At 41.1% G+C, this 15,433-nt stretch overlaps 1 protein-coding gene across 5 annotated transcripts; it reads left to right on the top strand.

Moving 5' to 3' along the window:
• Positions 1–6,321: 6,321 nt before the first annotated feature.
• Positions 6,322–14,231, top strand: b3gnt9 (UDP-GlcNAc:betaGal beta-1,3-N-acetylglucosaminyltransferase 9). Of its 5 annotated transcripts, none has more exons than XM_039808026.1 (7): positions 6,322–6,455; positions 7,062–7,402; positions 7,539–7,637; positions 9,908–10,267; positions 10,719–10,960; positions 11,056–11,311; positions 11,399–14,231. In XM_039808026.1, exons 2-7 carry the CDS (start codon positions 7,295–7,297, stop codon positions 11,729–11,731), a joined length of 1,398 nt encoding a protein of 465 aa, XP_039663960.1. In that variant the 5' UTR covers positions 6,322–6,455; positions 7,062–7,294; the 3' UTR covers positions 11,732–14,231. The 5 variants fall into 5 exon arrangements, with proteins under 5 accessions (XP_039663960.1, XP_039663959.1, XP_039663958.1 ...); XM_039808025.1 differs by having other exon boundaries at positions 9,905–10,267; XM_039808024.1 differs by having other exon boundaries at positions 7,539–7,658.
• Positions 14,232–15,433: the final 1,202 nt, after the last annotated feature.

Raw genomic sequence — 15,433 nt, 5'->3', positions numbered from 1 at the left:
GGGATGTCTACTAGAATTTAAAGTAAAGTTCTGCAGTTTTTTTTGTTGATTTAGTCAGTTTATCTGTACTATTCCCAGTGTTGGAATGTAACTAAGTACATTTACTTAAGTACTGTACTGAGGTACAATTTTGAGGTACTTTTTAATTTTGAATAACAATGTAGAGGGAAATATTGTACTTTATACTCTACTACATTTATTTGACAACTCAAGTTACTTTGCACATTGAGGTTATCAATACAAAATATAATCAAAAAATAATAATTATTATAGGTTAAGATACCCAGCAGTTTACACACATTATACCAGCTGCAACATTAAAGAGATAAACACATTCATGCATCAATCATTTTTCTAATGAGCACTTTTACTTAAGTATTATATTTATTTAAGCAAAGTTTTGAATGCAGGTCTTTTACTTGTAACAGAGTACTTCTCCATTGTGGTATAACTACTTTTACTAAAGTAAAATATCTGAATACTTCCATCTCTGACTATACCCTTTATCCAGCAGGTTGTAAGGGCTGAAACGCCACAGAATTGTTCACTTCTTACTTTCTGCTTTTTTTTTTTTCCCAACCTAACTTCCTTACTTCCTGTCTACTTCTGATCGGATGCACACATGTTCACTTACAAGCCGTATTCTATAGGCGCTACACATGGTTCAGTGAGTCCATAGTCATAAATTACTATTACTGCTGCTCTGCATATGTGTGCTCGCCTGCGTGGCTGTGCTACTTAAAAGCCAGTAAGACATATTCAAATATGGAAACTCATTTGACTGAGGTTGAATATTGAATTTTTTTTATTACGCTCAGTTTATTACTCTCAGAGTAGCGTATATATGCTGCCCTCTGTTTAACTTGCAGCACAATAAAGCGAAGTAACGTTAGCGATCGACTTCCCAAATGAAGTAGGCTAGCATTCTGTAGCTGGCCTCGTTCTCGGACTACCTCGTAGAAACGAACTAGAAAAAGACATATGACTCATTTTCAAAACGTTCACGCCACAGTCTGCCCCCTCTCTCGTCTCTGTCTAACCTTTACCATCCTCAGTTGCTGTGTTGGCATCTGGCTCCGCTCTAGTTTTGAGTCACGTGGTCAGTCTAATGCTGCGTTCAAGTGCTCCTGGTTGGCGCGTTCGTCTGGCTACTGGCTCAAGGTAAGATAGTAAGACGTACCGTAATTGATTCCCCAGCGGGGACATTTGTTGCAGCAGAAACAAATACAAGTATACAACAGTAACAGAAATGAATAATGAAAGGTACATTCATTGAAATAAACTGAAATTGAGAGAAATTGAGACTAAAATAGAAACTATACAAGAGTATTTGGAGACAAATTACATGATAAAGTGACAGTGGTGTGATTGATAGCAGTTAATTAATAAACAGTCTACAGCAGACTAATAGCCTATAGAATACAGGGCAAGAGTCAATTTAACATATTACACATAGTATGAGATGGTATATTATGAAAATGGTGAGGGAAATGAGATAAGGTGCAGTTAGATAGTAGGCTCTAGAATAACACAATATAAAGTATATTACAGCAATATAACAGTAGTAGTCGAGGTATAGTGTAGAATGGACTGATATTTTAGGGATGTAACGATACGTTGTGAGTCTATGAGAAGCCGCCTAGGCCAAAATTGAATACTTTAGTTGCACATACATATATACTTCACTTGCACATACATACAGTGCCTTGCGAAAGTATTCGGCCCCCTTGAACTTTTCGACCTTTTGCCACATTTCAGGCCTCAAACATAAAGATATAAAACTGTAATTTTTTGTGAAGAATCAACAACAAGTGGGACACAATCATGAAGTGGAACGAAATTTATTGGATATTTCAAACCTTTTAAACAAATAAAAACTGAAATATTGGGCGGCAAAATTATTCAGCCCCCTTAAGGTTAATACTTTGTAGCGCCACCTTTTGCTGCGATAACAGCTGTAAGTCGCTTGGGGTATGTCTCTATCAGTTTTGCACATCGAGAGTGACATTTTTGCCCATTCCTCCTTGCAAAACAGCTCGAGCTCAGTGAGGTTGGATGGAGAGCGTTTGTGAACAGCAGTTTTCAGTTCTTTCCACAGATTCTCGATTGGATTCAGGTCTGGACTTTGACTTGGCCATTCTAACACCTGGATAGGTTTATTTGTGAACCATTCCATTGTAGATTTTGCTTTATGTTTTGGATCATTGTCTTGTTGGAAGACAAATCTCCATCCCAGTCTCAGGTCTTTTGCAGACTCCATCAGGTTTTCTTCCAGAATGGTCCTGTATTTGGCTCCATCCATCTTCCCATCAATTTTAACCATCTTCCCTGTCCCTGCTGAAGAAAAGCAGGCCCAAACCATGATGCTGCCACCACCATGTTTGACAGTGGGGATGGTGTGTTCAGGGTGATGAGCTGTGTTGCTTTTACGCCAAACATAACGTTTTGCATTGTTGCCAAAAAGTTCGATTTTGGTTTCATCTGACCACAGCACCTTCTTCCACATGTTTGGTGTGTCTCCCAGGTGGCTTTTGGCAAACTTTAAACGACACTTTTTATGGATATCTTTAAGAAATGGCTTTCTTCTTGCCACTCTTCCATAAAGGCCAGATTTGTGCAGTATACGACTGATTGTTGTCCCATGGGACAGAGTCTCCCACCTCAGCTGTAGATCTCTGCAGTTCATCCAGAGTGATCATGGGCCTCTTGGCTGCATCTCTGATCAGTCTTCTCATTGTATGAGCTGAAAGTTTAGAGGGACGGCGGGTCTTCCGTAGATTTGTAGTGGTCTGATACTCCTTCCATTTCAATATTATCGCTAGCACAGTGCTCCTTGGGATGTTTAAAGCTTGGGAAATCTTTTTGTATCCAAATCCGGCTTTAAACTTCTCCACAACAGTATCTCGGACCTGCCTGGTGTGTTCCTTGTTCTTCATGATGCTCTCTGCGCTTTACACGGACCTCTGAGACTATCACAGAGCAGGTGCATTTATACGGAGACTTGATTACACACAGCTGGATTCTATTTATCATCATTAGTCATTTAGGTCAACATTGGATCATTCAGAGATCCTAACTGAACTTCTGGAGAGAGTTTGCTGCACTGAAAGTAAAGGGGCCGATTAATACTCCCCAACTTTTTTCAGTTTTTTATTTGTTAAAAAAGTTTGAAATAGCCAATGAATTTCGTTCCACTTCATAATTGGGACCCACTTGTTGTTGATTCTTCACAAAAAATTACAGTTTTATATCTTTATTTTTGAGGCCTGAAATGTGGCAAAAGGTCGAAACGTTCAAGGGGGCCGAATACTTTCGCAAGGCACTGTATATACTTACGGTAGCCCTGAGAGGCCAAAACACGCAACATTAAGAAAACGCACACAAATAGATCACAGCACGCAACTAAAAGAAAACACATGCAAATAAAACACAACACGCAACTAAAAGAAAACGCACGCAAATAAACCACAACACAACGGAAGTGTTTCCAGGGGACACTTTCAAGTGATGCACACGTGCCTCAACCATTGGTGTTTCCAGTACATATGGTGCGTTCTTTTTGTCTTGTAATCGCGACTAGTAGCTCGAGTGTGACGTCACATCCATGTCCAAAAACGAACAACCGCGGGTTGTTGCGTTCTTTTTGTCACACAATACTACGAGTCGGAGAAAAGATGGATTTTTGTAACATTTTTAGTAACATTTAGGATTGTATTCACCCAGTTATTGACATATTACACAAATATATGTCACAGTTTGATACATGAAAATTACGTTTTGATTAACGTTAACGTTAGGCTACTGCTCTGTTTTCTGCTCAAGACTCTGCTTAAAGCCATTGTTGTCATATAGCAACCGAGCGTCTCTAGCCATTTTCAGCTGCACAAGCTACAAAATAACTAATCAGGCGGTATTTAACTCCTAATAAGACTGTAGCAACATGCCTATAGTATACAGTGCTATGTGTACGACTTCTTCATTTGGTTACAACAAAGACAAAAGTGCTTAAAATTGTAGAAAACCACAATGTTTACTACGTGTGATGCACGACGTAGCCATCTTTGAAAGTAAACTCGGGGTCCTCTGAGTTCAGACGACTTGACGAGTCGTATATACGACCTCGGTGGCGTTCTTTTTGCATCTTCCGGTTTGTAACTCCGGAAAACGACTGGTAGATCGACTTCGGTGGACAAAAAGAACGCACCAATAGACTGGTTAAAATTGTCCTGTTGTTGGTCTGTCTATGTACCGGAAATGGCAATGGTTGAGGCACGTGTGCATCACTTAAAAGTGTCCCCTGGAAACACTTCCGTTGTGTTGTGTTTTATTTGCATGCGTTTTCTTTTAGTTGCGCGCTGTGTTTTATTTGCGTGTGTTTTCTTTTATTTGCGTGCTTTGATCTATTTGTGTGCGTTTTCTTAATGTTGCGTGTTGTGGCCTCTCAGGGCCACCGTACATACTGGTATTAAACACTTGCACATACAGTACATACTTCAATTGCATATACATACTGTATATACTGGTACTTAACACTTGCACATACATATATACTGGTATTAAATACTTGCAATACATATATACTTCAATTGCATATACTATATATACTGGTACTAACCACTTGCACATACATGCATACTTCAGTTGCTCATACATATATACTTCACTTGTGCATACATGGGTACTTCACTTGCACATACATGCATACTTCAGTTGCTCATACATATATATACTTCACTTGTGCATACATGGGTACTTCACTTGCACATGCATGCATAACATGTATGTATGTATGTGTGCTTAGGTAAGTATGTATATGCATGGGGGTTGGTGGTAGGGGAGGATGGTGGCGTGCTTGAACACAGGACTGTCCTCAGGAGGTCGGGGTTCAAGACCACTGGTAAATATGTTGACCTAGTGACTTATTAATTGATTACTTTACTGTGTTTATTACTTATGCATAAACATGGATCACTCAGGAGGTAGTCTATTATGGCAGTCAATAATGCCTCCACCTGTCTCAACTTCTTAATTTATGTTTTGGCACCTTGTTGTACAAACTTCAAGTTAATGTCACAAAGTTGGGAATAAGTGTATTTGTTACGAAAGTTAAGTAAGTAAAATAATCAATCAATAGGTCACTACGTCAGCAAATTGGCCTATGGTCTTGGATGGGACCTGAACCCCACCCTCCTGAGTGAAAGTCCTGTGTTTATGCGTGCTGTCATCCACCCCAACCACCAACCCCTTGCACATATATACATACTCAACCACACACACACACACACACACACACACACACACACACACACACACACACACACACACACACACACACACACACACACACACACACACACACACACAACACATATTATGCATACGTGTGGAAGTGAAGGCTATATGTATGCGCAAGTAAAGTATGCATGAATGCGCAAGTGAAGGATATATGTGTATGCACAACTGAAGTGTGCATGTATGTGCAAGTGGTTAGTACCAGTATATATGTATACGTGCAAGTGAAGTATTTAATTCTGGCCTAGGCGGCTTCTCATATGAGTAAACGGCCTAGGGCGTAATCTACTTTAGATTTCACTTGTTTGACTTCAGACGTCACTGCGTCTTCTTAGTTTATTTATTTGAAGAGCTTTTACTTCTATTTATTTAGTTATTTTGATGTGGAATTAGTTATTTTTTTATTTCAGATAAAGTACAATATCAGTTGCAATGTTGTTAAGACAATATGTTGTTTTGCACAGTTTATAAAAATAAAGGAATATTTTTCAGTCATTTGTGTGCAGCTCATTCTGTTGAAAATAAACCGTGAGAAAATATGTATGTTAAACTTAAAATCGTAATTTCGATGTATGGTTACATCCATAGACTGTTAATATTGACAGTCGATGGTTACAGCCCTATTTATTAGCAAACGTACTTTTTGTACTTTTTGAATACTACACACCATGTTTTATAGTTTATATCAAAATGATGGTCTTTATGAATAATGAAATGTCTGCTATTCTATGCTATATTCAGTATATATGGGTATAACTACTCCCTTGTAGAGACTAGTCATAATTAGTGCTGGTTGTTTGTAACAAAATTGTTGTCACTTATGACCTCTTTTAAGTTAAACCTAAAAACTGACAACAAACAGTGTTAGATATTTCCTCAGTAGCTGACCCTGCATGGAGATTGTTTGACATGATTATTGCTATCAGAAATAAAGTCATAACTTTCTACACTTGCAGATTTATAGCGCCTATTCGGAATTATCCTACAGCACTTGAAGGCAACAGACACACACACACACACACACACACACGCACACAGCATCTGCTCTCTCCTCTTCTCTCATTGGACCGTTGCCTTAAACTTTGGAAACCAGTCTCTGTGTCTTGCGCTTTCAGACATCAGCACAGATGTTTTCGGTTTGACCTCCTCCTCCGTCTCGTCTGGTAAGTTTGAATGACTTGCACTAAACAGTTGACATTCTATTGTGCTTAAAACCAGGCATACTTGTTGATACTTTACAACATTGCGGAATAGCCTATTTAGCGAGAAATGATAGGCTACTTTCTGCTTCTAAAGTGCGCGAGAAGTTTGCGACGCTGTTGGCGGTCATGCTTGTCAGCGTTTGGTACTCATTGACAGAGATAGCTGTGATTGGACAGTCGCACGGAGCCTATATCACAGCGTTATTTAGCGGTGCGTGCAAACGATATGCATGTTGGGACACCGTGTTCTTTGAAAGAGTTGGTACCCTCATGCTCACTTACATAAGGCTGACACTCCCACTTCTGAACGGAGGTAGGCTATGAATCGATGGAGTTTTCTCAGTCTATTAGTGATTGCTATTTCATCATCAAGCAATAACATCGTGGATTACTTTAAATTCATTATAGTATGCTATGATATGCTGTGCGTATAGTATATTGTTTGAGGAAAAATGTGAAGATTGGCTGTGTCTATTGGTCTTTATAGTGATTCATATTTGCTTTTCTTTTTGCCACGGAAGCATATTTCTACAATAATAATAATAATAATAATAAAAAATTGTCCAGGATGCCCCCACCCATTGGTGCCTGAGGAGAAGGGGAGGATGGACACAGACGCGATGGACGTACACCCAGTGGTGTGATTTTTTACAGACAAACTGTAGGCGATATTTAGCAATGCAGCAGAGAGGAGGAAGAAAGATCACCTCATCTCTTCATCAAACCCTGCGTCAAGCATGCCAACCCAAACCTGGTCTCCACTGCATTCCTGCTCAGTACTTAACTGAAGTCTTCAGAAGATGCTGAGGAAGATGGTGACAATGAGGAGGATCCTCCATGTGAAGGGAGATGTGATGTGCACCATGCTGCTCCTGGTGCTATTCTGTCTGCTGCTCTATGCCCGCCAGGTAAGGATGGAACCAATCACAGCACAGGAAGTGTTTTGACAGTACAAAAAAAATCTCCTTCTCAGAAAAAGTACTTCAGTCTTGAAAATCACCTGTCCACTTCCCATGTCCAATCAAATCCCACTCATGTTTCCAGGTGGTCCTCTCCTCTGGGTGGGACAGGCCTGTCTGGAAGCTGGAAATCCATGGCTCTAACAGCTCCAGCAGGACCTTGCTGGGCGCCAGCGGGACCAAAGTAGGCCAGGAGTCTCCAGGGGTATATGACTTGATCTGATTCAAGTTATGAATGTGTGTGTTTGTCTGCAGGTATCACAATCAAAGTACACTCTAAAAAAAGAAATCCGTAAAAATAACAGAAAAGTTCATTACCCGGACTTAAAAAATGGAAATTGTGTGAGTAGCTACAGTTAAAATACAGAACATTTTCTGTTATTTAAAATTCTCTCACACAAAGCTGCTCAGTTATAGCCTACACTTCTGAAAATGTTAAAAACTTCCCAAATGTCGGGAAATAGCGACAAATGTTAAAAGAACCAACAAAAACATCGTAAAAAGGTCCAAAAAGGAAAAAAAACAAACAAACAACTGAACTGAACTGAACACACTTTATTGACTTAGAATTACGGCAACAATCGCTAAACACACTGCAAACTCACTCATTTTTTTTTTACCGTCTATGGGTCGTCCGGTAACGTTAGCAGTTAGCAGGGTTAGCATGGCGGTGTTAGCCAGGACCAGTCGGGATCACTTTACTGGCTGTGTCTCAATTGTTTTTGCTCTATATAATTCAATGTGAGTACACGATGTTGAACTGACATAAAATGCCCGTCCCTTGTAGCCGTGATAAATTAACCTGAAGCTAATGCTTAGCTATCTGTTCAGGAGGAAATTAGCCAACTTGGCGTCTGGCCTCCATCTTTCAAATACATCGCCAATATTTACCCGGGGTTTGTTACGTCTCTGGTCACACAACTGTTAGAAAAATGCCGGTTTAATTTATGTTGGGTGGAATTTATCTCTGTTGATCACATTCGTTTGTTTGCTGCTTCCACGCTGTACTAACTTTACAGCTGTAGCGCGCTGGGTTTACGTTTTTACAGGTATATCTGGCAACCCGGCCTGGCTGTCAAAATGGGCAGTTGGTAACAACACACAGGCCAAAACACAAACAGAAATTCTGTCACGGAACGGAAATTTCAAAAGGAGAAAATACTGGCGTTAGCATTGTTGTCAGAAAAGATAGTATTTCAACTTGGCATGTTTCCTTAATATCTGCTGACGCATTGGGGTCATTTTTGGATTTATTACAGTAAATATATTACATATTGGACCTTTAAATGGAGAGTCTGGTGAGTTTGGCGATGACGATTTCTGAGCTGTTTCTGGTTAAGCAAAAAGGATCTTACTCTTTAAAAAAAAAAGTTCTACCTCTGTAGGAATCCTTTCCATAATGTTGTCAGACACTTAGAATAACAATCTGTGTATGTCAGTGACCAAAAACAGCACTTTAAGTGGACGGAAATTGATGGCGCACAGATGATCCGAGTGGTTAGGCCTACATTGCAGCCTGTATCACTGCTGCCGGGTGCAGTGATCGTGCTCAATACTGGACTAGTTTCAACAAATGTAGTTCCCATGAGCCACTTTAGACACAAAAACATGGGAAAATAGCATCCAAATTGAAAAACACCAAAGTTACCCTTTAATGTACAATAGCTATAATGATTAAAAATTAAAGCTGCACTATTAATATTTTAAACTAGCAATGGAAAAGACTTTGTGTAATGTGAAAGGTGTCACTTGTAGTGACGAACCCACATATTATTATCACCAACTATGCCGTTCCCTTTAGCTCTACAGGGGTTTTAGCATCTTTCAGCTCATTGTTTAGGTTTTACGGTCTGCAACTTTCAGTCTCACTGCTCTCATCAGTGTCGTTTCCACCCACAACAGGCAGCTGTTATCAGTGAAAAAGCTTTAATAAACCCACTGTACACCACCTGCCCAGCACCATACAGCAGACAAAGTAAGCGAGTAGTCTGGTCCTTATTTAGGGAACGTCACATCCCACATAAGGACGTGATGCTCTTTGTGTTCACAGAGAGACAGCATTGAGTGTGTGGAGACATTTTCACATAGTGTCTACTGCTGAGCTGAAATCCACAACCAGACTGTACAGGATAGCCAATGCTCTGTGAATATTCATACTATTATGTAGAGTGCATCAATGTATGTACACACAATATGTTTGTATTTATGTTTGAGTGAATGTCCATCTGTACTGAGCCGGAGAGGCTCCAACACATTTTTATAATGAACTTGGAAGTGATAAACATGAAATAGTATAAACAGGAATTATGATGCTATTATTATTATATATTTTTTTATTTAATTGTAGCTTTCATATCTCTTTTGCACACAACTTTATTGTATGTCCATTAAGATTTACCTGCTATAATAAATGTCCTCTGTCTTCTGTCTCGCATCATTTCTCCTAATTAGCAGATCCCATCCCGCCCTTCAGAGTCACAGCTGCCTCCCTGCAAGCCCCAATCCAAGTCCAGACCTCCTCAGCCCAAGTCCAAACCTCAGGTCAAATCTAAGGGGAAATCCAAGACGCGGCGGAAAAATGCTGTGCCGACTAAGACCGCTGGCAAGCCCCTGCCCACGATGCCACCATTTGACTTTGAGGGCTATCTGAGAGAAAAGGACAACAGGAACTTTAAGCTGCTCATAGACCAGCCAGAGAAATGTCACCTCGGAGGAGCAGAGGAAGAACAAGAAAGAGGAAGTGAAGGGTCTACTACTGCTCCTTACATGCTGATTGCGGTGAAATCTATCCCTGCAGATTTTGATAAACGTCAGGTAAAATATGTTGTATGAAGGCCTTTGCTAAAAAAAAATTATGAATACTCTCACTGCCCTCAGTGTATTTCCTAGCAGCAGCCAACAGCTGTTTTTAGGTGAAAAAGTTCTGATGAACCCTCTGTACACTACCTGCCCAGCACTGAACAGCAGACGAACAAAGTTAGCGACTAGCTTGCGAACACAGTGGAGCATTTAGCAGCTTAAGAGCCAGATAGGCAGGCCAAGAGCTAAGACAGAGTTTTTCAGGTGGAGGCACTGCAGCAATAGGCAGTATGAGAAACATATGTTTTTTGAACATCAAAGCTGTAAACCTATTCTAGGAGACACCAAGAGTACAAATATTATGCTGAAAAGGAGTATAATATGGGCTTTTTGACCTTACATATTCACTCGGTCAATATCTTGGTCAACAAAACAATATCAATGTCTCTGCACTTATTATTTTCAGGTGGTACGTCGGACCTGGGGTAAAGAGGGACTCTTTAAAAACGGTGTGTCCATCCGTACCGTTTTCCTGCTGGGGGTTCCCAGGAATCGGACTGCTCTGCCTCTGTGGGATCGTCTCTTGACCTACGAGAGTCAAACCTTTAGGGATATCCTGCTCTGGGACTTTGAAGACACCTTCTTCAACCTGACGCTGAAGGAAACCCATTTTCTGAAATGGGTTAACAGCAGCTGTCCTCGCGTCAAGTCAGTGTTTATAAGCCTAAATCCTAAACCTGATCTGATTCTTAACCTTATTTGACTCACATCTGACGCTTCTCCTGTTATCTCTTCACACACAGATTCATCTTCAAGGGCGACGCCGATGTGTATGTTAATGTGGAGAACATACTAGAGATGCTACAAGGACAAAAGCCAGACACGGATCTGTTTGTCGGTGATATTATTATCCATGCTAAACCCATTCGCCGGCGCAGTTCCAAATACTACGTGCCAGAGTTTGTTTACGGAGGGGGTTTGTACCCGAATTACGCTGGGGGAGGAGGGTTTGTCATGTCGGGACATACGGCTCGCAGACTTAGCTCTGCCTGTCAACAGGTACTTCGGCGTTGGACAGTTTTAATATTTCAGCACCGTCTGTTTTCAGAGTTCTTTGATCTAAGATGGTTTTGTTGTCACTTCCAGGTGGAGTTGTTCCCCATTGATGATGTCTTCCTGGGAATGTGCCTCCAGCTGATCGGCGTCAAACCATCACGCCACCAAGGCTTTCGGACCTTCGGAATTCCCCGGCCGTCGGCGGCCCCCCACCTTCAGACGTTCGACCCGTGTTTTTACAGGGACCTCATGGTTGTTCACAGGCTCAGTGTTGCTCAGATCTGGCTTATGTGGAACCTCCTGCACGACCCCAAACTGAGCTGCCACAACAGGACCAGCCCGACATCCTGGCCCTTTAAGTGGAAGGATAAGATGGGAGAAGAGACGGATTATGGCGAGAAGCAGGTGTTTGTCACGCATTAGTGACTCCCCACAGGGCCCAGTGGGATCTGCGAGAGCCCTAGCGAGGACATAATGGTTATTAAGCAGGATCTGTGGCCAACTTGAAGGGCTTGCGATGTGTTCAAAAGCACAGTCGAGTCATATGAGACTTTTTTTTTTCCAAGCTGGCAGATCATCTCTGAGGGAAATGAATTGGCAAAGGCCTAATGTGCTTCAGATTTTTCGGTAAGGAAGCCCAGAGAGAATTTAGGGTGTAGCCATCCAAGACTGTCTGTGTGTTCATACAGTGTTCGTGAACAACCATGCAGCAAGACTTTGATTTCCAAAGAAGATAAAAAGAAGACATTTGAATGTGTAATCTTCAGAATGTATTGTGTTTTAATTGTTTACACAAAGAAACCGAAAGATCTACAAGGACAACATGACAAACGACAAATGTGTTTGCTTCAGAGTTACTTTATAAGGAAGTTCTCTTTTTTTATATATATATATATAAAAGCAGATTTTCTTATAAAAGCAGATATGGCACACAGCACATTCAATATACATGTAGTTTTTAATTGAATTTGGCCAAAGAATATTCAACAAAATAGCGACTAATACGAGTAACCACAAGGCAACGACAGAAAAATGTCTTTCATGTACAAAGGTGAAGCACCTGACAGTGCCCATGCAGCCACAATTAATAACAACACATTCAAAATGCGACTACAAAAAGAAGTGCAATTATTCCACTGTGGATTGGTTATAATGTTTTGGATGAAATTGCTATCCCGATGTCAGAGATGCAGCGACGGTGCCCTTGCAAAATAGACCACAGAGATGGCAGGAGGGGGGGGATGCCTGACATCCGGCGAATCTTCTACCATTAATGCAAATAATTCAGCATCTTGTATTTCGCCACTTATCTGCTCTCTAATCATATGTGCCATAATGTCTAGTATTTCATTCTGTCTCTCATGATGCGTGTTTTCTGTGCAACAGTTTTGTTTTGTTTTTTTTTCTCGAAATTTGCCTAGGATCTGTAAAAGTTCAAGGAAGATTCCCTGGTTGACAGCCATATTGTTTTCTACGTCTCCTCCTCTGTGAAAGTTCCTGCTATGCAGTGTGACGCAATGACTCCACAATACACTTTCTGTTCTCTCAGGCTACTTTCAAATGTCCATCACTCAGAGCATTGCATTATTGTTGAGCTGGACTCTTTCTGAATAGTCCACTCGTTCTACGCTGTCACTGCATATTTATGCTCTGGGTGTCTCGAACGAACTTGGTACTTGTTGCAGTTGTGGTAGCCATCATGTGCAAATGCCACCTTTTCTTTGTGGTTTCCTGGATTTTGAAAGTGGCTGCATGCGAAGCAGAAAGCACCCCCTTGGAAACAGAATATTCCATCCATTTGTAATCCTCATACCATCTACGCTTGAAGTAGTGACCCTGTGGTCCGACTTTTGTAGCTGGATAATGCTGAAGAAGCTAACAGTGCAGCTAACGGTGGCTGTGGAGCAGCTAGCACCGATAGACTGCTCTGGTGCTCCCTCATATTGTGGCTCACGAGTTTCTCTCTACGACTCATCTTTCTAATCCCCCCTCTTCTCCTTGGGCCCCCTCGGAGTCTGGGTCTGGATCTCCACAGCGCTGTGGAGTAAGGTCTGGCTACACCCCAGATACATTGTAGGATAGGAGAAAGAAAACACTCTGGGTTGTTTGCGTTTCTTTAAACCAGTCACAATCGTCTTGGGCCGTACTAAGCTCCGGTCGCAGCGATGCAAAATGATCTCGGGAGGGAACTTGTTCTGGTGGAACATTTGCACCCCGCAAAAGAAAACGCCACATGCAATATTTAATGAAGTTAACGGTTCACACATAACAGTAACGTGAGCTATTTAAATCAGCTGGATACATGGTTAAACGTCATTTGCTCTTACCAGTGTATCGTGTATGTATTCGTCCACAGCAATCCCGAGAATCGGTCCCCAAACGTCCCAGTTGGAGAGGAAATGTCGTAAACATATTCTGTGTAAATCTTTACAATCATTCCCCGAAAGAACCATGCAGGCCTGCCCTATTGCACAATCCAAATTTTCTTCAAAACTTGCCATTCATAGCGTGTGGAAGGTTGTTGTTGTTTCCCGTAGCGAAGGGATTTTGAGAACGGCAACACACAGAGAGCGGAAGGAGAGGGACAAAACCTGACATCCAGATGTCAGGCTTTATGCTGGAAATGTACTTTCCGTTGATCCAGACAATGTGGCTGGTTCATTAACTTAAATATTTCTGTATTTAACCCTCCTGTTGTGGTCGGGTCAAATTTGACTCATTTTCAAAAAGTTTCTATATCAGAAATTTGGGTTTCATTCGACCAAATCGTCAACAAAAAAAATATCATACCATAAAACGCTCTTCACTTTGGGTGTTTCATTAAATTTTTATAGCATTTGAAGAAAAAAAATGAATAAAAGAACATTGAAAAAACCAACAAAAACATTTTCAAAAGCGGAGAAAAAAATCGACAAAAACATTGGAAAAAGTGACAAAAAACGTGGAAAAAAATAGTGACAAAATCATTAGGTATAGCGACAAAAGAAAAAAAAAAGGAATTAAAAATGTTGACCCAGAAAAACAAAAAGTTGCATGTTCGACAGGAAGACGGGTTAAAAAAAAGAAAATAAAATAAATTTCTTGAGGGGGTTTAACTGGTGTTTGTATGCAGATTTGCGACGTGGCTAGCATCCCCCCCCCCCCCTTGCCCCAGTGCAGCACCGGGACTGGGTTAGCTGGTTTAACCCCTTCCAAGCGTGAAAGCGTCTGTGTGTGTGTGAGACATCAACCTTGTTAACATAGGCCTATTGACTCACATCGGACTGTGTGGACAGCCAGGACTGGTGATGGCTGTGTGTACTGTGTGAGTGGAAAGACAGTAGAGAATGTGTGTGTGTGTTCTCACCGTGAATCACAAGCAGACTTTCCTCACTCCCTTATGCTGGATAGAGCCGCAAATGGACAGTCGCATTATCTGTTCCCTGAAGGAACAACAAATGAAGCCTAAATGGGAACCAGCTGGGACCATAAAACACACACACACACACACCAAATGTTTGTTGAAAAGCCTGATACTTGAGGAGTCAGGCACGTGTTACTACTTCCATAGGAACACTACAATCGTTGTAATGTATAATTCTGTGTTTTTGGTTAAAACTCTTGATATTGTTACCCTCATCCGTTTTCGTAATGTTAAATGTTACTGAATTTCAACAGCAAGCATGTTCCCAGACCTACGGACATCTAAACACATCACAGTGCGATTGTTTAACAAGCTCATGTGCTCTGGACTTCAGCTGGTGTCCTCTTTGGCCATGCTGGCTGCCGTGGTTCTATGCAATATCGCTCTGTCCACCACTTTGGTCCAGACTGAAATATCGCAACAACGTTTGGATGGATTGCCCCCTGACATTTGGTACAGACATTGATGTTGCTGAGAGAGTGCGTGCTGAGGACTTTGATTGCTTGTTCTTGTAGCGCCACAATGAGGTTGACGTATGTGGCTTTGAGTGGATTGCCATCACACATTTAGTACACACGTTTATGTTCCCCTCAGAATGAACTGGAATAACTGTGGTGATCCCCTGACTTTTCATTTTGTACCATCATGTAAAAAAATGTAACTTGTCAAATACTATGGTTTAGGATTAAAGGTCCCATGGCATGAAAAAAATCACTTTATGA

The sequence above is a fragment of the Perca fluviatilis genome, chromosome 8, assembly GCF_010015445.1.
Source record: "Perca fluviatilis chromosome 8, GENO_Pfluv_1.0, whole genome shotgun sequence".
In the NCBI taxonomy this organism is placed as follows: domain Eukaryota; kingdom Metazoa; phylum Chordata; class Actinopteri; order Perciformes; family Percidae; genus Perca; species Perca fluviatilis.
This window is presented reverse-complemented; position numbering and strand designations above follow the sequence as displayed.